General features: G+C 41.3%; 1 protein-coding gene across 6 annotated transcripts in view; it reads left to right on the forward strand.

Moving 5' to 3' along the window:
- Kcnk2 (potassium two pore domain channel subfamily K member 2) overlaps positions 1–23,709 on the forward strand; it is a 220,343-nt gene extending 196,634 nt beyond the window's left edge. For all 6 annotated transcript variants that reach the window (XM_045142318.1, XM_045142317.1, XM_045142321.1 and 3 more), the window contains one exon: positions 21,547–23,709. In XM_045142318.1, coding sequence (XP_044998253.1) covers positions 21,547–21,864 — 318 coding nt within the window. In that variant the 3' untranslated portion in view covers positions 21,865–23,709. The remainder of the gene's footprint in view (positions 1–21,546) is intronic.
- Positions 23,710–25,028: the final 1,319 nt, after the last annotated feature.

Raw genomic sequence — 25,028 nt, forward strand, 5'->3', positions numbered from 1 at the left:
CAAAAGATAACTTGCTGTCACACAATTTAAAGGTGATGATGAAAGGCAGTATTGGAGACTGACACTTCATGAAGATAATTCATGAGGTAGTTATACAATATGCAAACACATATAGTGCATTCTATATCGTACATCATATACAATAACAGTAATGCATGTATTAATACTATTCTGTAGAATACTTACTGAATATATGTAAAATGCTATATATTAATATATGGCATATTTTAACACAGTTATTTTGTACAGTGTACTATATACACTATATACTGCTGTGTATAGGAGTATAAATATTCTATATCTATTTCTAATCTACATTCTCCATATATACATTCTATATCTATTTCTAATCTATGCCATGTGCTCTATTTCTGTTTGAAATTGTAGCATCATCAAAAAGTTTAAAAACAAAGTGAAACTCATTTTAATATCATTTTATTGATTCATCTGAAATGTTATCATTTTGACGTGAAAGGTCAATGAAAAAATAATGGCATTTTATGATGAGGTTTCAAATTTCAGTGTATTTCACACTTGGAACATACCTCCTAGCAGAGAAACCTCCAGGTTGGAGGGCCTGATGGCCATATGGTGGCCATGGCTGCCCAGCCACAGTCTGAGAACAGCATCCCAGCAGTGACCTGCCTTACATAACACTGCTTCTTCTGTGAGAAGCAGAGTCTGGGGCTGGGGAGATGGCTGAGTGGGCAAGAGTGCTTGCTGCATAAGCTGGAGGGCCTGAGTTGATCCCCAAGCACATGTAATGAAAGCCGGACATACACTCTTGGCAGCCCACTGTGAGATAGGTGGAGACTCGGATGCCTGGATCAGCCAATCTGACCAAGAAATGGGAGCTACCATTTTTGAGAGACTCTGGCTCAGGGAACTAGGGCAGAAGAGTGATAGAGTGGGCACCTGGCATTTTCCACTGTCTTCCACATGCATGGGCAGAGAGAGGTGTATGCATCTGCACACACTTGGATTCACCATACACATCACATTGATTTTTCAAATAAAATGCTACAAGTTGTGTTTTCCCCCTAGATATTCTTTTGTCCTTAATCTTATTTCAAAGGAGTGAGAAAGGGGAAGCACTTAGGACAGCGCAGAGTGTGAAGTATAGGTGAGGGCCTTCATCACATAATCCGGGGCGATTCCTGGGGAACACTGTTCTTCAGTCTCCCCAGCGCTGATTCTACCTCTGCATGTCATCCAGTGTCTGAGCAGACTTCCATGGTCATCAGTTATTATGGAAGATTCCTGTGATTGCCTGCCACACCTTTATACAGTTGTACCTGGAGAGTTTATTTTTAAGAGAAATTTCTGGAAGCAATTTCTTCTTTGAAAAGGAAGTTTGGAAAATGCCTTTTTATTTCTGGATCTGACTAGATCATATGAGTATTTTCTTCAGCATTCCACTATGCAAAGTTTGAGCGTGGCAAAATATTTTTGACCTAGCAGAGCATGTATTCTTAGAGGAACATACGAACTTCTGGGAACAGCAGCGGGATGGTGACTCGCTCTGTTCTTGCTTCCTTACTATTCACTTCTTGTCCTGCTTTCCACCCTCAGACTCTCCAGCTGCTCGTCTGTAATTTGCATTGACACTATTCTGGTAAAGTCCTTGATCAGAGACTAGTTTAGCCAGGAAAGCAGAAATAATTTTTCCTGTGACTTCCATAGAGAAAAGGAATGCATATCTGGCATTTCTTAGAATAGAATTTCCAATATGCTCATGTTTAGTGACTACAAACTTTATCTTATGGCTTTAAATTTTAAAATAATTCCCTATAGTGGATCTTTTGGTTTTTAAGGCAATGATATATGTGTTAAATTACTTTTCTCTTTGCTGTGGCAAAATATCTGACAGGAAGCTTAAAGGAAGAAGGTTTATCTGGGCTCATGGTTTGATGGATATCCTGATGGGGAAGGCATGGAATACGGTTCGCTTCTGTCTATGGTGGGGAAGGCTGTTTCCAACACATTTTATGCAGTCTGTGATCCCAGCCCATGAAATGATTCTCCCCACATTCAGGGTAGATAATCCCTCTTCACATAAACCTCTCTGCAAATACCATCATATATATGCCCAAAGCTTTGACTCCTAAGTCCAGTCAAGTTAGCAGTGAAGCTTATCACAAGATGTTTTATTTATAGGACAGTGTACATTCATGGTGAATTGTGAGTTGTGAATGGTGAATTAAAGGCAAAACAGTTAATTTCATCTATATAATGGTAGTCCGCTCTTTACTGTTCTATCACGTAGCCACTGTACTTTAGACTTTGGGATTGGTCTGGGTAATGGAAAGGTAAATGACACCCAATATCAGCCTGCAAAGTAACAAGGAGCAGGGCAGCCTAGAGAATTAGCCAGTGTATAATGCAATTAATACAATAGGGTTAAGTATGCCAATTGCATTCGAGTATAGGGAAAATGTATAGGATGCTGGCAGGACATAGAATTGATGCTTCATGTCAAATAGAGTAATGAAGAAGCAAAAACAGAGGTCACCCTGAGAAAGGTACACGTATGCCAAGCGTCAGTCATAGCACAGGATGATGGTGGTAAAACCAAAGATCATTTGTTCAAAGGGAAGAAGGCATCTTTGAATTTGCCTCCCAAACAAAGCTGTCCTTACTTTCCAGTGCCATTCGCAACATGTGCAAATAGTTTTGTTGAGCAAAAGAAAAGAAAAAAAATCCACCTCTACTGGTATTGAACTGTTGCTTTTAAGCTCAGACCATGCTCAGTATCTACTGAAATTTTAGTTTGAACTACTTTAAATAGTTTAAAGTCCTTCTCTCATGCTTACTAAGGATGACTTGCTAAGTTGAATCCTCGTTATTGGGACACATGTAACAATGACAACATTTTTAAACACACAGATTTATTTATTAAAATAAATCCTTCCAAACATACACCGAAAAATTGGACAGAAATTGTCATTGCTCCTACCTCTTAAGGAGGAAAATTAGGTGAGTTTCTATTTTATAAAAGACTGTCCACATAACACCCTTGGGAAGAAATTGTCATCACAGCTTTGTTTAGGAGGCAAATTCAAAGGTGCCTTCTTCCACTTGAATAAATGATCTTTTGTTTCACCACCACCATTCTGTGCTGTGACTGTGAGCCCTGCAGATACTTGGCCTGCCTGTGCCTTTGTCGGGATGACCTCTCTTTCACCATTGAAGTTTGAGAAAGAAGAATGCATAGGCGGTAATCAGTATGCCGAGATTGTCAGTGTGCTGGCATGTGAAACTTCATGCTCACATCCTATCTTACTAGTATGTGACAAAATTCCATTTAGAATTCTATTTGGTTTTATGAAACTGATCCCCCTGCCTGCTCATAGTCTTTGGCTCATATGTTGTGAGAGTAGCAGACTCAGATTTCTGCTCTTATACATGGATATGTGGGTTGACTAACTCCTTTTCCTCTTTTTAAAGATATATGTATTTATTTATTTGTGAGAGAGAGAAAAAAAAAGGCAGATATATATACATACACACACACAGAGAGAGAAAGAATGGACACATCAGGGCCTCCAGCCACTACAGAAGCCTGTGCCACCTCGTGCATCTGGCTCATGTGGGTCTTGGGGAATTGAACCTGAGCCCTTAGGCTTCACAGACAAGCGCCTTAACCACTAAGCCATCTCTTTATGTTGATCCTTAAGTTGTCTGAGGCTTGGCCAGTAGGAACCTTTTCTCACTGTCCTTTATGTCTTCCTAAAATTCCACACAATTCTCTGAGCAATTATTGACACACAGTTACAACAAGGTACTCCATAGTACATGCAGTGCTTCTCTGACCAGCCCTGGAATCTCGCCGTTCTTCAAGCGCAGTAGTTTCTCTTGCTGTAAGGGGATAGTGGCATTCGAGATAAAGACTTGGTATTGATGGAAATGTCTCTACTCCCTGGTACTCTTTGTAGACAATGGCAAGGTATACATTTTACAGTCATGTGTACACATAGTTTCATGTTTGTTTCCTAACTCTCTATCTTGAAAATCATATTCCAACCTAATACAACAGAATTGCTCCTAGTTTTATGCCTTTTAAATTTTTGTAACTTTCTTGTCTAGAGTGGATATCTGATGCTTTTACTCAGCTTACTACTGAACTGGTGTTTGTATGCAGATCATCTTGAATTGCCTGTGGTATCACTCCCTGCAGGGATACCCTTCCCACCCTACAAGGTCTTTAACACTGTTTCAGGGGCACCCTGCATGAGTTGCTTTTGTCTCTCCTCTCTGACTGTGACACCCCACACTGGACGACCCTGGGGTGAGCACTCCCTCCATGCAGTGAAGCCCAGGTACTTCCACAATCCCAGTGCACTGATGTCTGCCCATTTCTCTTGACTAGGGATGATATGTATATGAAAGGAAGCAGAAGAGGAAATGACACATGCAAAAAAACATTAGTGGTCTGGAGATATATATATTTTTTGTTTGTTTGTTTGTTTGATTTTCAAGGTAGGGTCTCACTCTAGCTCAGGCTGACCTGGAATTCACTATGTAGTGTCAGGGTGGCCTTGAACTCATGGCGATCCTCCTACCTCTGCCTCCTGAGTGCTGGGATTAAAGGCGTGCGCCACCACGCCTGGCCGGTCATATATATTTTAAGTGAACATGAAATGCCATTTGGTTTGGGGGCAATTATTAAATCTGCATTTCCAAAATGAGTTTTGAAATGTAGTCAAATGCTTTGACTTCATGACATAGCGAAGTGCTCTGAGTCCCTTCACCAACATTAAGGCAAGGGATATCAGGCAACTCAAGCTCACGCACGTAGGCCATCATTGGATCCAAACTTATGCCAACCAATCAAATAAACTCTTGGAACCTCTTTCAACTGCAGGAGCTGCAGGGTTAAATCTAAAATCTCCGCTCAATGTACCCATTTTAATAAATTCAGCCTGATCTAATCTTATATTCCTTCCACCATCATCCCACATCCTTAAAATCCATTCCCACAAATATTCCCCATGCTTCTGCTTTTACAAGTTAGAGAGCTCCTGAAGTTATTTAGGGGTATACCTCACCTCCTCCTGAATCACACTTTCTAGCTCACCTTCAGGGCCCTGCCTAGCCTTCCACCTTGTTATAGGTCTAGAGGCAAAGATGTGGGCACTGAGGAGCATCAGCACCTCCTGCAGGGAGGGCCACTGATGGTTCCTCAGACTAAGAAGGAGCCCTCCCTCAGGCAAGAATGGAGAGGGCAAGACTTCAGGGTGTGGGGTGGTTTCTTCGCCAGTTCACTCAAGGGCATCAGGAGCCCAAAGTGGCCAGTGGGGGAAGTCTTAGCTGCCAGTTCAATGGAATGTTTTCTGTGCCTCTTAGAGAAAGCATTCTCCCCTCTGGAACCAAGACCTCCAGGCAGAGCATAGTGAATCTATTTTGAGATAGGTGCCTGTAAGTTTCTGGCCACTCCCTCATTGGGTAATTGTTTTTTATTTATTTATTTACCTTTATTTATTTGAGAGAGAAAGAGGGAGGGAGAGAGAGAGAATGGGCAGAGAATGGACACACCAGGGCCTCCAGCTACTGCAAATGAACTCCATATACATGTGCCACCTTGTGCATCTGGTGTACATGTGTCCTGGGCAATTGAACCGAGGTCCATTGGCTTTGCAGGCAAACGTCTTAACAGCTAAGCCATCTCTCCAGCCTAGGTAATTGTTTGTGATAGTTCTTAAAAAATGAAGAAATGATTTTCATTCACCCCACCATGATACAGTTGTGTTTATAGATTTTTTGCAATGACTGATGTTGAACAAATACGTAGTGGCAACAAGCCAATCATGAAACTGTGTAGAACTTTATTCAAAGAATACACATTACTATAAAAATATTTCATTTATTTTCAACTAGAGAGATACACAGAGAGAAGGAGAAAGAGTATGTGCGTACGGGTGCCCCAGGGTCTCCAGCCACTGCAAATGACCTCCTGATGCATGCACCACTCTGTGGGTCTGGCTTACATGGGTACTTGGTATCTGAACCAAGAACTCAACCAAAGTCTTTAGGCTTTATAGTTTAGTGCCTGACCACTGAACAATCTCTCCAGCCCTGATCTCACTTTTGTTGTTTCTTATTTATTTCTTATTGGGGAGAAATAAAGAGAAATAATGAACTTACCAGGGTCTCCTATTGCACATGAACTCCAGATTCACATGCCAGTTCTTGCATTTGCCTTTACATGGGTTCTGAAGCATTGAACCTGGGCTGGCTGACTTTGCAAGCAAGTACCTTTAATTGCTGAGCCATCTTTCCTGCCCACTTTAATTATTTGGTAAAGTTCAAAATCCTAGCCTTTACAATATGATGTGATATAAGTTGGATGGATTCTCGAAAATAGACTCTTTTAACCCCAATTCCAGAGCAGTGGGTATTCACTAATTTTTAAAAATCCACACTATTGTTCTTAATGTTTACTTGTTAGGCTAATGAGTATTGCATTAAAAAGCTTGGGAAATGCTAACTAAAACAGTAGTTCAGGTTAAGGAGACTTTATGAATATTGCATATACTTTTTGAAAACCATAGAAAAACATCACATACTATTCTGTCAAGATAATTTGCCAGTTAAGTAATCCTTTTGGGTTTTTATTTCTTTAACCTGATTGGTAAAGAGAATAAGTTAAATTATTCTTTTTAACAGTGCAGTTTAAAAATAGAAGGAAGTGCCAATTCTACCTCAGAAGATGTATAAATGCTAATTGTTAGGAATTCAGTCTCGGAATTCTCTTAAAATGGAATGCAAAGTAGGATTGGGGTTATTTTTACACATTTAACCAGAAGAATGTTTTCAGCTCAGCCAACTGCTTTTAATACTTAACTTTCCTCGATACATTACTGTCCACGTGTCGCTGAGCAAAGTGGGTTAAGACCTCACTGTCTAAGGAACAGAAGGAAAGCCCTACCAGAGGAAGAGGCAAGCCTCGTTAGTGAAGGTTACACAGAGGTCGTTATCGCATCCTGAATGTTCAGTCGCTCTTCCTTCAGGTTTCCTTGAAGACCTCCCGCAGGTAAACGTCTCACCATCTGTGTTGCTCTGTCCACACCGAGGTCAGGGATCATCTCTGCAGTAAACAGTCTTTTGTTGTTCTTAAGGAAAAGGCAGAGGTGACGCAGATTACCCTATATTTAATTGGATGCTGGTAACTAAACAAATCTTAAAGTTTCACAGAGAAATTCTTTGTCTAGTGATTGTCAAACAGGGTTGGAGGGGCTTATTATCCTGTGTGGTGTGTTGCTACTTGTGGTGGAGGATTGTTGAAGAAAATGAATCCCATTAGGATGAAATCCAGGTAAGGCAGTGTAGGCTGTGTAGGAAGGAAGTGACCTGGGTATGATTCTAGGGATTCTAGGACTATTAAAGAAGAAAAGAAAAAGGGAATAAAGGGGTAAAAAAGAAAAGTCATGTTCTTGTATATGAAGTGAAAGTAAGAAGGGTGATTGGCTTCTGGAAGGGGCTTTGAGGGAAAGAAAGTAAAAATTGTTTTGTGACCAAAATCTCTGGAGGAGTTGCTCCTGCCCTGTTTCCAAACACCCCCAAAACTCCATCACACAGTGACTGACTGACTGTACGTCACATGCTGTCATGAGGTGCTCGTCTTTTGGAGATAGGACATTTAGATTATTAGCCAGTCTGGATTTTCACTCTTCTTGACTTAATCTAAATTTCAGTAGTGCATTGCAGAACTTCAAAGCCAGCAGACAGGTGAGGAAATATACTGGATGACAACATCAAGCATAGAATACTGGGCTTTCCAAGTCAATGGAAAGTCCTAGAAGGGCCAAGCTAAAGACTTGCTAGGGATCAGGGTGGAGGGTAGTCAAAGCTTTGGATGGCTGTGGAGGTCAAATGGAAATAGTCTAGGCAACTACTAAAAATGTAATATGAAGTAAGCTTTGAATTACTCAGCTGTTATTACCTACATAAGACATATTAGCAGGAAATTTTCTTTAGAATTATTATTAGTTTGAGGGATTTCTCAAATTAATCTAGATAAATTAGGCATCAGATTTAAAAGGAAGTCATCTTTAGTTTCTTGATGATTATCTGCTGAATGTTATGGGAAACAGGACTCACATAACCACATGTTCAAAATTGGAAAGAGACTGACCTTCAAACTTTTGTACAATAACCAAGGCTTATAGCCAACAGACGGATTTCAGGCAGTCTGCACTGGTGTGGGTGGAGGAGGTGTTATGACTTCTGCTATGTGAAGAATATTTTTTTGTCTGTTAAGTTTTCCTTAGAAACTATTCTCATGTCAACAGTATGGCAAGGCCTGGGTTTTATGGGATGGTTGTTGTTTAGTATAAGTAAGGCCTTGCCTAGCACTGAAGAAGAAAGAGGAGAGAAGAGGGATGTCCTGGTGAGAGTACTCTTCTTATCAGAGAAACATGGGTAAAAATCACACAAGAGGGGCAGGGGAGATGGTTTAGTAAATACCTGCCACAAAATGTGAGGATCTGAGCTCAGGTCTCCAGAATCCACATAAATGGTGGATGTGGTATTGTGTGGTTGTAATTCCAATGCTTAGGATCCAGAAGCAGGAAGATTCCAAGAGCAAGCTAGCTAGCTTAACTAGTGGAAACAGTGACCTCTGGGTTCAATGAATTAATATGCTTACCACAGGTATACATTTGTGAACAAAACAGCAACCCCAACATATCAAAAGTAAAAAGAATATTATAAGGAGATATCTTCAACTCAAGAATTTACTTTGTGTTCTTGGAAAACATATGCAGCTGGCATTTTATAGTTGTTTAGAAAAAAAACCACTCTGTTGAGAAATGTACTTAAGAAAGAACAAGCTCACTTAAAGTTAAGAAAAAAAATATTTTAAAGTAGCTTTCAATATAGAAGGACTAAAAATATGTCGAAGTTTTGTCAGACTTTCTACTACCCCAGTGAAGACCAGCCTGGAGTAGAATAAGGATACTTTCCAAAGTGGATCTGTAAACAAATGTAAAAGTCAGAATAAGGAGTTACCTTCATAGTACTTTGATATAAAGTGTAATAAATTGTTCTTTTGTAAATAAGGTTGAGTTATAACTTAAAAATGTAGACTCCTGTAGTTGGAGTCATCATTTATTTTCTTTATAACATTAAAATGAAAAAAGCTCTGAAGCAATATTTTTTACTTTGATATTTGGCAAGCAAGGATTCCAGTCTGATTCTAGTTACACCCCTATGCTTAGATTGTGTTGCACAAAGAAATATCCTTTGGAAACTCTGCCTGGCAAGATGTATTTAATGCTGTGGTGCTGTATTTTAAATTTTCCCAGATAATAACAGCAATAAGGGGAGAGATGGCAAAGATAAAATACCACCAGCAAATTTGTTTACTTTATAAAAGAAAACATTGATTGCAGAGCCTACCATATAATATATGCATAATTGTTAAAATCCATAATGTTCATTTTATACATATTTACTGTCCTTATTTATATCCATTATTTGTTGCTGATAGTTGTGATTAGCTACATGAAATATAATTTTATTTCCCTTATCACTTAATATAGTCATACTAGTAGTATATAGTTCCTAGAACTGATAAACTTCTCAAAACCTTGTGACATACTTACTTTTTCCTTTGCTAGAAATTCTTGGCCAGAGTAAGTTTCTATAAATTACTGAATTTTATTAGAGCAGGTTAATATTCTTGTTGTATTAATTTGGCTTGTAAATCTCTCTCTCACTCTCCTCACTCTGGGCTATACCAACACACATGGTACAGAAGTAATATATCAAAGGTCAGCTTCTTGAGATAGTTCCTGAGGGTGTTTTCATGGGAAGGTGGTATTGTCAGACAATAGTCAGAGTTTCTCACTAGTTATTCACTTTGCCACATTTGCTATTTTTATAAGAAGAATAAATAAACAGAATGCATAACCCCCTAAAATTAATGACCAGGGTGGGAAGCAGATGTATTTCATTGAGTTCCTACTTTTTATCCAACTGAGCTAAGCAGCCCCACTCTGAGCTCTTACTTTTCTATTTATTTATTTATTTAAGCGAGAGAGAGAGAGAGAGAGAGGGAGGGAGAGAGAGAGAGAGAAAGAAAGAAAGAAAGAAAGAAAGAAAGAAAGAAAGAAAGAAAGAAAGAAAGGGCACTCCAAGATCTCTAGCCACTGCAAACAGACTCCAGATACACATGCTGAAGGAAAAAAAACCCAGTAGGGGGTCCCCATGCTCTGCCCGGATATGGTGACACCCCAAATCACTCATGAGAAGTGGTCTTGATGCAAACTGCAAGAGGATTTTATTCCAAGCACGCTGGGGCCCACAGTAGTACACCTCACAGGGGTAGAGGACTGCAGAGCCCCGAATGCAGGAACAGGACAGTTTTTATAGGGTTTCTAACAAAGCCTGTGCATTAGACCAATCATTTTTTTAATATCAGGAGCCCGCAGGGTGTTAGCCAGTCAGTTTGTGCCACCCCATAGTTTCTGACCCAATTAGTTTAATTTGTTCAAGCCCCTCGTGGACCAATCATTCTCTTATGACCTTGGTGGTCAGCATTTGCGCAGGTCCTTGGATGGGAGTAGCAGAGTGTGGTACCAGTCTCCTGTGACCTTGGAGGTCAGCATTTGCGCAGTTCCTTAGGTGGGGGTAGCAGAGTATGGTATCAGCCTCCTATGACCTTGGTGGTCTGAGGCAGGCTGCTACAGCTTATGGTGCGAGCTACTAAGGCTTACAGTGTGGGCTATTAAGGCTTATGGTGCAGGCTATTTACAGAAACCAAATAAATGGTTCACTTCATTACTCATTTCCCATCCTTGAGGGCTATCTCATGCCCTTTTTACCTAGTTTTATATTAGGAGCGGGCTCTGATATAATGAGAAGAGGGATTCTTTACTTGCTTCCAACAGAGAGTAAAGCCTGGAGTTTGAGGTATGCAGGGGGCCCGCTTAAGCTCCCCTTGAAGCGTGATAATATTTCTGGGCTTCTGAATTCTTGGGCCTTTCAGTGCCACCATGTACATCTGGCTTAAGTGGGTAGTGGAGAATCAAACCTGGTTCTTTAGTTTAGGCTTTGCAGGCAAAAGTGTTAAGTGTTAAGCCATTTCTCCAGACCAGAGTTCTTACTTTTCAAACACAGTATAAGATATTATCATGTAGAGTACATGAAAAGTTGGGCTCAGTAAGAACTTTGGCTATGACCTTTACCCTCAGGGAATCTACCACAGAGTCGATCAGAGCCAATGGAGTGTCATATGCTCCTAGGATCATAAATGAGTTTACTGTAAATGTTCCAAATTTCAGACTTCCAGAGGAGTGAGCACTCACCCTTCTTACTCCACTGTATAAGTTATTTTGTTATTGCTGGGACAAAATACCCAAAGCTGACCAGACTGACCAGACTGATTTAGAGGGGATGTTTCATCATGCCAAGGAAGGCATTGCAGGAGTGAACAGGAAGACTGTGTCACATCTTTGCATTAGCAGGGAGAAAGTAATAGGAGCAAGCAGGGCTGGGCTGTAATACATCAAGGCCCCTCTCCAATGACACTTCCTCCAGCAAATCTCTACATATAAACAATTCCATAAACCTCCCAAACAGTGTCACTAACTAGAGCTTAAGTCTTTAAACTCATGTGTCTGTTGGGGACATTTTTTTTTTAATTTTTTATTTATTTATTTGAGAGCAACAGACACAGAGAGAAAGACAGATAGAGGGAGAGAGAGAGAATGGGCGCGCCAGGGCTTCCAGCCTCTGCAAACGAACTCCAGACACATGCACCCCCTTGTGCATCTGGCTAACGTGGGACCTGGGGAACCGAGCCTCGAACCGGGGTCCTTAGGCTTCACAGGCAAGCGCTTAACTGCTAAGCCATCTCTCCAGCCCCTGTTGGGGACATTTTACATTCAAGCCACCTCACCCACCTGATCAACCACGTGATTTATGAAAATTTGTCTGAAATGTTGAAATATAGCAAGTGATTATTGTAAAAGTATGTTCGTTGTCTCTGATACAGGTCCTTCCTACTGATATTTGTGGTAACATGAAGAACGAGAGGCTTAGGCCACTATTGGGGAGACAATCCTAGTAATTCAGGGGATCAGAAAATAACCCCATGAGGATGTCCATTTAAACATGAGCAGAGAATGTCCCAGAAAGAATGGGAAACATTATTCTGGACAGAGAAAATGACAAGTTGTGGAGGTGATAGCAAGGGTGGTATTTTTAGGGAAATAAAAGAAATGTGAAGGTTGACTCCTGAGAGTGCAGCGTGAGGGAGGAGGTGGTTAGAGTTTAGGCTAGATCAATAGATCCAGGCCCTGGATCCCACGAGCTTATTGGATGAGCTGGAATTTTATTACAGGCGAAGTGGGGATTGGACTGTTGTCTGCAGGGAAAGTACTTGGCTGGGTGGTATATGTGGCTGGCATGGTGGGTGTTTTGCAGAGAATGTTGGAAGGGAGGGGGAAATGTTGAGGTAATCTGGGCAGGACAGCACAGTAGATGGACCAAAGTGAAGGAACTGAGAAGAAATAGGTCAAATCTGCAAAGTTTTGGGGTGGGTCTGAGAGTCTTCAGGAAGTAGATGGAAATTAATACAGGTTGAAGAATGTGACGATCCAGGGATACAGAGGCCAGAGCCCTGAGGGACAGAGAATGGTAAGATGAGAGGAAAAGAAAACAAATTTGCAAAGTTGATGAAGAAAAAGTGAACTATAGAGCAGTAGCCATGACTTTAGATTTAGAAACTATGAACAAACACAGATTGGCAGGCAGACTGATAGAGGAGGACAGACAGACTGATGGGGAAAGACAGGCAGACTGATGGAGGAGGAAAGGCAGACTGATGGGGGAGGACAGACAGACTGATGGAGGACAGGCAGACTGATGGAGGAGGACAGGAAGAGACTGATGGGGAAGGGCAGGCAGACTGATGAGGAGGACAACAGACTGATGGAGGAAGCAAGACTGGCTTCAGTGCAGTTTGCAGCTGTGAAGCTCAGGTAAGCTAAGGTCAGGGGTCAGACCACTAATTTAGACAGGAGGGATAGTTTCTTCAATAGCCCCACGGCCCTTTACTTCCTTAATCTTCTTTTCAGATGCCTGGGAGAATAGGGCAAAAGCTAGGGGTATCTGAAATGCAGGGTAAGCTCTCTTTCTTCAGTAAAGTGTGTGAGCTGAGGAACATGTGTTGTGACCCACCAGAACCACTATTAGGTTTTCAGTTTTGTCACTAAATGAGGTAGATGACTTAATCATAGAGAGATGAAGTGCTACTTAAGTTTCTGATTACATTTTTAAATTAAAATACAATTAAACACAAATATTTTAATGCACAAGGATTAAGTTTAATTATTACAAAATAAAAATGTTACATGTCTATACATACGTATTTGTATGATATTCTCAGGAACTTATGTCTAAATTTTTTTAACTGCATTTTCATGAATTTATTTTGTTGCTATTATGAGGTGATTCTTTAGGATATTACATGTTATTTTATGATTCATGATACATTGCGGCAGACAACTGTACATAGTCAGGTATATTTATTTATTTATTTATTAGAGGTAGAGGGAGAGAGAGAGAGAATGAGAATGGGTACATCGGGGTCTTTAGCCACTGCAAATGAACTACAGATGAATGAGCCACCATGTGTATCTGGCTCATGTGGGTTCTGGGAAATTGAACCTGGGTCCTTAGGCTTCACAGGCAATTACTTTAACTGCTAAGCCATCTCTCCAGCCCAAGTTGGGTTATATTTTTTTAAAAAGAATTTGGAATAAATAATATATTTTTTTTGTGTTTGCCTGGGCTTGGTTTCCAAGGGACGTTTTTCTCCTTATTCTCAAACTTTGAGATTGAGTAGTTTTGTTCCTCAGGCCCAGTATCATGACCAGTGGAAAGACAGAGCAGCAGAGGGAAGACATCCTGCCCGGGTGTGAAAAGTGGCCAGGGATGGTGAGTCAGCTTCCAGCATCTTTAGGAGATGAAGGCCACACATCTTTAGCCAATAACAGAATGTGCTGTGAGAGAATTTCCATACAGTTTGAATGTGCTTTACCTCTAGAAGATACTTAGAAGTAATAAATAGCGGCCGTGCCCATGGACTCTATATTGACACTGGTCTAGTCATTTTAGAAATTGTGTGGTCTTTGATTTTAAAAACACATATGTGCATGTGCACATGCACACATCTTAAGTTTTCCTCCTAAAGTAATTGATTACCCTTATTTTATATTAATGAATCTGAGTGTTAAATGGTGGCCCATGTGTAAATAGAAAATGCTTACAAGGCTGGGTTATCACCCTATGTCCCTGCTCCATTGTTGACTATTTTCACCTCAGCTTTTACAGCCTTTGGTGTTTTGTTTTGTTTTGTTTTTCCCACTCCTGGAAATTCTACTGAAAAAGAACATTTCCCACAGTGTCCAGAGATACCTGTTTCTGCCACAAATTAAGTCAATTAAAGTCAAGATGTTAAAGAAACTTATGGCCTCCAGCAAGTCTGAACTTTGCTTGAGTTTGACCTTCTCCTAATTGGCAGAAACCACACACTTGTTTGAGCTCTCGGCTCTGCAGAGTTTTCTGTGTGCACAAGCAGCCTGTGACGTGTGGGAACTTTATGAAATTTACTTCTTGAGAAAATTCACACAAAGGCCAAACAATAAGGAACTGTGTGTTCTTTTCCAATTTATCACAGCCATTTCAGTGTTAAGAATAGTGAAGAGCGATTGAGTTGCCAAACATTTTGTAGGGTGCCAGTCATCAGGTCTATTTTGGCCATGGAAAAGCAGAACTTCCATGTGACTATTCAGAGAAGCAATACTGACAGCTGCCAGGAATTCTGAGTCTGAAAATAATTCTCAATGAGCACCCTTATTAAGGAGGGCTCACCTCATTAACACAGGTATGTGGTGGAACCATGTGAAATTCTGCATGTGCTCAGAGTTACTCTCTTAGAAATACTATCTCAGAGCTGGGAGGTAGCTTGGTGGAGAAAACACAAGCATTAGCTGAATCCACATCCCCACACCTGATGTCAGAGCAGAAGCTGCAACGCCAGCACAGCTGTGGTGAGATGGGAGACAGACAGAAGAGTCTCCCGGAAGCTTGTGGGCCAGCTAATCTAGGGAATGAAGCCATGGTAAATAATGAGAAAACTTGCCTCAAAAATTTAGATGGGGGGCTGGAGAGATGGCTTAGCGGTTAAGCGCTTGCCTGTGAAGCCTAAGGACCCCGGTTCGAGGCTCGGTTCCCCAGGTCCCACGTTAGCCAGATGCACAAGGGGGCGCACGCGTCTGGAGTTCGTTTGCAGAGGCTGGAGGCCCTGTCACGCCCATTCTCTCTCTCTCCCTCTATCTGTCTTTCTCTCTGTGTCTGTCGCTCTTAAATAAATAAATAAATTAAAAAAAAATTTAGATGGGGCCTGGAGGGATGGCTTAACGGTTAAAGTGCTTGCCTGCCAAGCCAAAGGACCCAGGTTCGCCTCCCCATTAGTCATGTTAGCCAGATGCACAAGAGGATGCATGGATCTGGAGTTCATTTGCAGTGGCTGGAGGCTTTGGTGCATTCTCTCTCTCTCTCTTTCTCTCTCTCTCTCTACCTGCCTATTTCTGTATCCCTCTCTCTCTCTCTCAAGTAAATAAATAAAAATATCAAAAAAAATAATAAGATGGAAGGAAATGGGAGACCATAAAGTTGGTTTCTGACCTCAATACACAAGCTGTGGCATGCACATACTGAGACACACACATGAGACCCCCACCAAATATTAACCGATTTGATCTGTAGAATAACTGTACTGAGGGGTAGATTCTATCATGTCCCCCAGCTCATGGAGATGTTGTGGTGACCATGTGGTAGGTCATGCTTCCAGGCTTGGAGATTGAGCTCCAGCTAGTCTGCTTCCCCAGTAAAATCAGACAGAAATTCTAGTGTCTGCAAAATTGGAAAATATTCATGTCATTTGTCTGCGTTTTCAATAACAGTAATGACTCAAAAACCTTAGCAAAGGCAAGAATATTCACTGGAGTGTTATTTCTAACAGCTCAAACATACCAAAATAAAGAAGAAAGAAAGAGGGAGGAAAGAAGGAAGAAGGAAGGAAGGAAGGAAGGAAGGAAGGAAGGAAGGGAGCCACTCAAATTCCAGCAAGAGGGGAATGATGAAATCATACTTACCCATCTTCCTATGGATGCTAGGAGCTTACAGACATCACAAAAGAGTAATGAGCACTAACATGGAGATAGGGCTAAAGTTGGATTTTAAAAATCCATTTTCCCTATCTGTTTAATATATAACCATTGCTTTGAAATATATTAATGATAATAATGATTATAGAACACAGTGAGATTATCAAATATTGAAAGAAAGAAAATCATTGGTAACACATAGGCTGTATAACTACTAACTGTTACCAGGGAGGTGTGAGAATACAAAGTTTCATTTTTTAGTGAGATATTCATTCATTTCATAGATATTATTGGAAATCTGAGGGTCATCCCTATATGGGACATCTATTTCGTTACCTCCTAAGGCCCAGGAAACGCTGACAAGGCGAGGCAGAAAGAATGTAAGAGCCAGAGGGTGGGAGGAATGCTGTGGAGCTCTCTCTTGGTGAAACTTGCTATGGGCATTGCACTCACAAACTCAGAGAGCCCTGGTCACCTGCACGAGATAGGACCTGCCAACATTTTGTCATGGCTAGGGAAGGGTCTTTGAATTCCCACTCTCCTTGAGGAGCTATTGGCAGTCAATGGCTGCTAAGACATCTTTTCAATGATATATCCATTAGTATGTGGAGGAAAGGAAAAGGGATTCCATTGGACTCAAAATGGGATAAAAGAGATAATTAGGAGTCTATATGATTGTGGAGGTTTGATTCAGGTGTCCCCCATAAACTTAGGTGTTCTGAATGCTAGGTTCCCAGATGATGGAAATTTGGAAATTAAGGCCTTTAGGAGGCAGTGTATTGTTTGGTGGCAGGCTTATGACTGTTATGGCCAATTTCCCCTTGCCAGTGTTTGGTATACTCTCCTGTTGTTATGGTACACCTTATGTTGGCCAGGGGGTGACTTCCATGATATGCTCATTCCATCATTTTCCCTGCCATCATGGAGCTCCCCCCTTGTGCCTGTAAGCCAAAATAAAACTCTTTTCTTTCCACAAGCTGCTGTTGGTTGGGTGATTTCTATCAGCAATGCAAACCTGACTGCAATAATGATCAATCTATAGCATGCATATATGTATGAAATTATTTTAAAAAGAAAAAGAGAAAAAGGTATGTTGCATATCAGGTACCTGATGCTGAGGACATGTATACAGAGAGAGAGTGAGCAGAATAACATTTGAATTTTGATAGGCAAAGTGCAACTGTTATAATAAAAATACTTTCTAAATAAGTATGCAAGAGGATGTGACCATTACCAAAGGAAAGGGCAGTAAGTCCTGGGAGGGACAGAAGCCTTTCTGCTCATAGAGGTTAAGGGTTAATGAAGAGGCTGGTAACTGAAATGAAGGCAATTGCAAGATTAAGTTATGAGTCCATCAGCGCAGACTTGAGGCATGACCAAGCAACTGGCAAGATGATGTCCTATAGGCAAGCAATTCTTTTTGGTTCACCATTTGTCTATAGATGTTATACCTGATTCTTGCATTTTTTCACAGACATTAAAACAAATATATACATTGTTCTTCTGTCTTTATTACATTAAACATACCACTAGGGAAAGTTCATAAAAGGAATTGTGAAATGAAATGAGTGGATATCTTTTCTTTACACAATCATCAGTAACATAAGGGTAAAGATCGTGAGTCCCTGGATCCTGGGGGCCACAGTTCCTCAGAGACGTTCAGGCAACTTGCAGAGCAGGGTCTTGAGCAATCATGAGTGTGAGGGAAGAAGTACCCAGAAATTAGCTTCTAACAGTTCAGTTACGTGTCAGGGCACTGAGTTTGTTTTTCTTTGTTTCTTTCTTTATTTTTTATTAATTAGTTTTGTACTCAGTGAATACAGTCAAGTTGGTACCATTGTTAGCCTTCTCCCTGTCCTCCCCTCTCCCCCTGGCCCCTCCTTGTTGCGGTATATGGGTCATGCATTGTGGAGTTAGCCCTTAGTTATGGGTAGGAGGAAATGTGTCTGTGTATCATGACCCAATGTGTGGCTCTGACATTCCTTCTGCCCCCTCTTCCTCACAGTTGAGAGAGAGTGGGAAGAGGATCCTAAGGGTACTGGTGTGTTCAAAGGTTGCTTGGCGATGCCTAGTTGGCATATAGGGATGTTCATTCCAGAACGTAGGGAGAGAATCAGGTGATATATGTAGTGTATCTATAGTGGCAAGAAAAGGTATGGGTTGCAAGAGGATGGGCTGTGTGAAGGCTGCTTGCTGATACCATATAAGGAGTTGGCAACTGGCCAAAGGTCACAGGGCTGTGAAGCCTAAGTCTTATCAGGACATCCAGGTGTCCCGGGCTTGGAGAGGGAGTGTCCCTACTTCCTGCTAATCTCAGGGCTCAAGATTTTTGTCTGGGGGTCCAGGCTCACTGCAACCCCTGAAAATGGGGGAGAGGAGCTCCCCTGCCATTCTGGTACCTTAAATGTATCCATCAGTTCAGGCTGCTGTGACTCCTCTGCAGCCGGCAACCCTTAGTCAGGTCTGGCAGTTTAGGCTTGCCTTAATCCAGGTCCCTGCCTGTATCCAACAAAAATTAGGTGGAACCCTTTTAATTTTCATTAGTAATTATTGTTATATAATAAACTTTATGTTTTGCATTGAGCCAGGCCTGGTGACACATGTCTGTAGTCAATCCAGCAATTGGGAATCTGATGCAGGATGAACCAAGTTCAAGGACAGCCTGGGTTATACAGTGAAATTTTTTTTTTTACACTGATTAGAATGAATGGCTTATAAAGTAAGCTAGAATAGTAACTAATTAACAGGTTGGAATTGATAACTATTTTATTTGAGACAATATTATTAAAATTTTAAATTTATCAGCAATTTTTAAACCTGTTTGCAGTTTAAGTCTTTAAAATCCAGGTGAAATTGACAAACAACTAAATCTCTTAACTTTTTGTGTTAAAAGTATTATTTCAAACCTTGTGGATGTGAGCTCACTGAATATAGTTCAATATGTTTCTCTTGTGCCAGACTTTAGATGCCTTAGATATGTGTATAGATGGTTGCTAATCTGAACCACTCATAGTTTGACCATAAATTCTATGTAGGAAAAAGAAAAATAGATATAAACTATGGAAGATGATTTTTAAGTGTGTTTGGGATTAGTAGGGAATCAAATCTGTGTGAATTGGTTTCTATTGCCACTGATAGGTAGTGCCTGTGTCTTCCTGACCTGAGAGTAAAGCAGGGTAAATGTTTGATCATCTGTTCTCACTGGCCAGGAAGCCTTACGAGAGGGAGCCCTCCCCAGGCTATCCTGCAGCGAGCAGAGCACCTCCCTACCTGCAGGTTGCCTCTGACTTGCTCCAAGAGGAGGATATGTCGGGCCACTCCAATGGCTATGCCACAAAGTTTTTGCCTTTCTAGCTTGCCTTTCCTCAGAGACAGACCCATATAATAAGCAACTACTTCTTGTTAGGATTTTAAAACGAAAAGTAGATCATCAAAGGTGTGTGTGATGCATGAAATTGAGTTGATGTGCCATGTACTCCCATTCCCCAGTTCAGGTGAAGAACCCATTCTGTTTTTTTGTTTTTGTTTTTGTTTTTTTGCACACATATATATTAACGCCTATAGCTAGATAACTATATGCATCCATTAGCTTGTAGTATATGTCCATATTTATTCCTCCTTATCAGTTAGATATGTATAGAAATTTATAACCCATCAGTTATTTTTCTTATGTCAAAGTTAAAAATACAGAAAGAATAAATTAAAAAACAAAACAAAACAGAGCTACTGTGACATTCTTGCCAGACAAGTGCAAGACAAAAGCACAATAAGCCATGACTTCATTGGCTTTTCCCAGACAGGATTCAAGAATGCTGGGGGAGATTATTCTAGACTATTACCCATGATCAAATCCTGGTTATGAACATTAATTGTAAAGTTCCTGGTCCTTTTTTAGTGTAGGATACAACAAATACATAATTTTCAAAGGCCCTCTAAGGGGCTTACATCATGGATCAAGTTCTTTGTTCTGTGACTTCTTGAAACCTGGAAATTTTCTTTAACCCTCAAAAGAGAATGACATGACATAGAATCCATTAGTTCTTGCAATTTATGGAGTCCGTCAATCCAACCAGGCTTCCATGGAAACACAGGCTCTACAACCCAAACCACAGGCCACACAGGGCAATCAACTCACTAATTGCACAGAAGCTCGCTGGGAAACTGCCTCAGACCTCTCCGTTGTCCAATGGGACCTCAAAATAGACTTGCCTGTTCTCATTTTAATTTTTTTGCTTTTCCTAAAAACAGAAACAAAATACTTTATTGCCCACCCCTCTGCTAGAGAAAAGCTAGAAAGATGGTTTCAGCAGTTAAGGCACTAACTTGTAAAGCCTCTTGGCCGCAGGTTCCATTCCCCACTGTCCACATAAAGAAAGACGCACAAAGTGGCATATACATCTGGAGTTCATTTGCAATGGCAAGAGGCCCTGATGTGCCCATGTTCTCCCCCCTCCCCACTAGAAAAAAATATTTTATTGCTCACTTAGGAACTCAGGAACTCCTAAATGGCCAACTTGAGACGGATCCGTTTCTGAGCCCCAAAGCCCATGCTCACACTTTGAATGAACAGCATCACAGCTATAGGAACCCACCCAGGCCACCTGGGTTCACATTCCAGAGCTTTCCTTCTGCCATTTCTCTCCACCTTGCCTCCAAACCAGGTCTTGAAACATTACATGGTTGAAAACAGCACAGATACTGCAAATGTTTTTGAAAACATGTAGATATTTCCCTTGTATGATGTCTGAAGTTTCTGACAGAATTCATGGGCTAAAAGCAAGCACAGCCAGTGCCTCTGAAATATAACTTGATTTCTACAGCTTATATGCATACTAGATTGGTTGTTTTGCATGTATGTGTATGTGTGCACACGAGTGTGCATGTGTTCAGGTTCCTGTGTGCCTGTGTGTGAGTGCATGGGTGTGCAGGTGTAGGTGGGGCCAGTGGGTGATGCCAGGCGTTTTCCTCCATCACTCTACTGAGGCAGGGTCTCACTTAGTCAAGAGCTTGTGGATTCAGTTACTTTGGCCAGCTGTTTTCCTCCAGTGATCCCTTCTCTGCTTCCTGAATGCTGGGCTTTTAGGGGCCCCACTATGACCATCCCATTTTTATACGGGTGCTGAGGATCTGAACACCAGTCCTCACACTTGTGAGGTAGGAGCTTTACCTACTCAGCCATCTGAGTTCATACTAGCTTTTAGAGCCACGTCTGCGCTAAATAGACTTGCCCCAAGCAAGCTCCCTAAGTACACAGCTGTCAGGCCCCGCCATCTCCTGGGGAGGAGCCTAACCCAAATGAACAGAAGCACACAGGTGCAGCCCCCCATGCTGATCTCTCCTCCTCTTCTTATCCGCCTCTGTGCTCCAGGTGGGAGAGTTTAGAGCACATGCTGCGGAGTGGACAGCCAACGTCACGGCCGAGTTTAAAGAAACCCGGAGGCGGCTGAGCGTGGAGATCTATGACAAATTCCAGCGTGCCACCTCTGTGAAGCGGAAGCTGTCTGCGGAGCTGGCTGGGAACCACAGCCAGGAGCTGACTCCTTGCAGGAGGACCCTGTCAGTGAACCATCTGACCAGCGAGAGGGACGTCTTGCCTCCCCTACTGAAGACGGAAAGCATCTATCTGAACGGTCTGACGCCACACTGTGCTGGAGAAGAGATAGCCGTGATCGAAAACATTAAGTAGCTCTTCTGTGGAAGAGCCTGAGGCACAGCCATAGGGGAGGACTTCTCTAGGCTCTCTGTGACTGTTGCTGGTAGCATTTAAACCTTGTGCATGAGCTGGAAAGGGAAAGCAGATAGACACTCCTCCCATCCTGGTCACCTGCCACCCAGGGTGTTGGAGTCCTAAGCCAGCACTCTCTCTGAGGAGGCTGTGAGACATCCACTTTATTACAAGTGGAAGGCTAAGCAATGTCTGATGCCTTTTTTTGTGCCCAGACTGTTTCCCTGCCCCCACCTTTTACCCTGATGTGCCACGAGGCCTCAGAATGAGTGATGGTGACTGTTTTTGATGACAGCGTAGCTTGGAGGGATCAGTCCTTGACTTTTCAGGGTTTACCTAGCTGAGCCTGGATACGGACCATTTATAGATGACAACATTTCTATTTGTAAATGGCCAAGAAATTCTTATGCAGCCTTTTACCTAAGAAATTTTCTGACAGTGCCTTACCTTATGAAGAAACAGAACTTTCTCCAGCTGACACGTGGTTTCTCCCTCCCCGCCCCTTCCCCGAGGTGCACCTCTGCCGACTTTGTCCCCCCCCCCCCCCCCGCCGGGAGCAGTGTGTAGCGTGAGTGAGGTGCTGTCGGCATAGCAGCGGAGGGAAGGCCCCTGAAGCACCGCGCAGAAGCTGGAGGTGGAGGCACTGCAGAGAGGCGCAGGGATGGCCCTCTGAGGATTTATTTGACTCAGGTACCCACGGTACAATTCTACATAAGTACATACATAGCATAATTGTTACCAGGCTGGTAACACTGGCTGCTCCCCAACAGATCCCTCTTTCCTGGCAGTATTGGGAATTCATCATTTATTAGTAACTGAACCTTTTAAAGACAGAAAAGGAAATAAAGCTCATATGTATGAATAATCAGAACAAAACCGTTGAAATCAGAATCGCTGGAGGTGGTTTAGACCGTTTGCATGGGTCTGTTCTGATGAAGGAAGAGTGGCAAAGTGCCAGGAGAAGTCGCTACTAAACCTTACACTGCCAGCTTCGGATTGTTTGTTTGATGTATGAAAGGCTTATTTCCCTTTCTTGAGTGACTTTTGCCAAATTGGGGACTGGGGTGATGCCCAGGGAGAGGGAAAGCAGGGCTCTAGCCACCCACAGGTCCCTTTGGAGTTGTTAGTAGGTGTGAGAGCAGAGGCTGAGATTGGGGCCACTGTGATTTTGCACACGGATACTTGTACACTGCAGGCAGAATTCATCTCTGGCATTATAGAAAACGCTGTTATAGCACAAGTTAAACCTTGAGAGTTATTTTTTTTAAGATATAAAAGGCTGATAATCCTTCTGAGTTTAAATTTATATCCTGTAATTCCTCGGATGTTTCTGAGACTCAGAAAAGTTTCAGTAAATGAACCCAGTAAATTGCTACCCTCTCCTTTATTTTCATACTTAGATCTGCTGTACATTGTATATATATATAATTTTTAAAATGCAGAAAGGAAATTATCTCCTTAAAAATAATTGCAAAACTGATTTCTTCTATCTTTTGGGAGAGTAGTAGGCATATTTGAAAAGATGGTATTCAGATTAGGTCTTAAGAAATAAATCCAGGACCTTTAAAACAGACTAATAGATTATTTTCCAAAATTAAGCTAGACATGTAAATATTCAGTTAACTTGCTGAAAGTACTTTTATAAACCTAAAGAATTCTAACCAAAATTTTAGAAAGTCAGGCTGTTTTTAGGAAGAAAGCTACACCCGTTTCCTGAGTAACTGTCCTGCAGGCTCATGTGGTGGAACGCACCATGTATAAACTGTGAACTGTATCAGAAAATAAAGTTTATAACTAAAGTCAGCATTTCCAAAGTCTCCTGCTTGTGTGAAAATTTAGATCTGATTCCGGCTGAACAAAAATGGCTCCTTTCTGCATTAATGTTCAAGAAGGTGGTTTTTGGTCATATTGGAGATTGTACCCAAGGGCTTTGCATCTTAGCCAAACACTGCCGTTAATGTTTGGTTTTTGAGGCAAGGTCTTGTTATGTAGTCCAGGCTGGTCTTCAAATTATGATCCTTCTGCCTCAGCTTCGCAGGGAGTTCTGGGATGACAGATGTAGGACATCATTCCTGGCTCCCCGTTCATTATTAAATAATTTAATTCTGAATGAGCATTTGAAAACTGCCCCTAATGTTGTCCCTGGGGTTGGAGAAAATTTAACACAGCCTGCATGTTATACAAACTGACCAAAACTTACTTCTCAACCTTTATTTGGCTTATTCTTCTAGTTAGATCATTGGTAAAGATTTTGAAATTGTCTTGAATTTTCTAGTGAGGTATTTTTCTTTCAGAATAAGTTGTTTTTTCTTGAATAATTTTTCTTGAAAGGGAACATTAAGTCCTAGAATTTCAAAGTATCAGGAACTTCCAAGCTCTTATCTCAGACATGTACTAGGTGATGCTCTTTCATAAAGAGATTCCCTCGAGGTTATTTCTGCTCATTTACAGATTTCTGTGGATTGCTCTATAGGGTATGGCAGTAGTGCTTCACTCTTGCAGGGCAGGAAGCCATGAATCCTATGCCTCAGCCTATAAAAGGTATGTGAGGCTGGCACAGTGGGCAAAGCTTGGTTTCTTACTCAGATTTCAATGAACACATTATTATAGAAGGGAAACCAAATCCCACCAGCTCTGTGACAAATCCATATAGCTATTTGGTTCTTGAGTCTGGAAGCTTAAAAAGATGAAGGGAAATTTCAGATGAAATTTCAAATACCAAAGTTAGACATGCTGAAGAGTGGAGACAGATACTCATGACTCAGGACTTTCTTTGCATTTTTTTGCTCTTCTGATAAAATTATAACTTATCTGTGATTTCAATTTAAGCAAGTATGCATACATTTCTATATGAAGATGCCTCTACTTGACTCTTATAATTCCATTAAAATTAGTATATTATTGTTGTGCTATCATGAGTTCACTGATATGTTATTTTTATAATGAAGTTTACTGACCTTGAACATACTCAGGTGTTAGTTGGAAGGTAACATAGCATAACGTGATTATTTTGGTAGTAACACTGTTATCTTTCTAAGACTTTTTTGATGACAATTTTTATATACAGTACATTTTGATCATAGCTCCATTACTTCCTTTTGTTCCTCTCTCCCATCCCTTTCTAC

Source organism: Jaculus jaculus, chromosome 1 (genome assembly GCF_020740685.1).
Source record: "Jaculus jaculus isolate mJacJac1 chromosome 1, mJacJac1.mat.Y.cur, whole genome shotgun sequence".
NCBI classification, from domain to species: Eukaryota; Metazoa; Chordata; class Mammalia; order Rodentia; family Dipodidae; genus Jaculus; species Jaculus jaculus.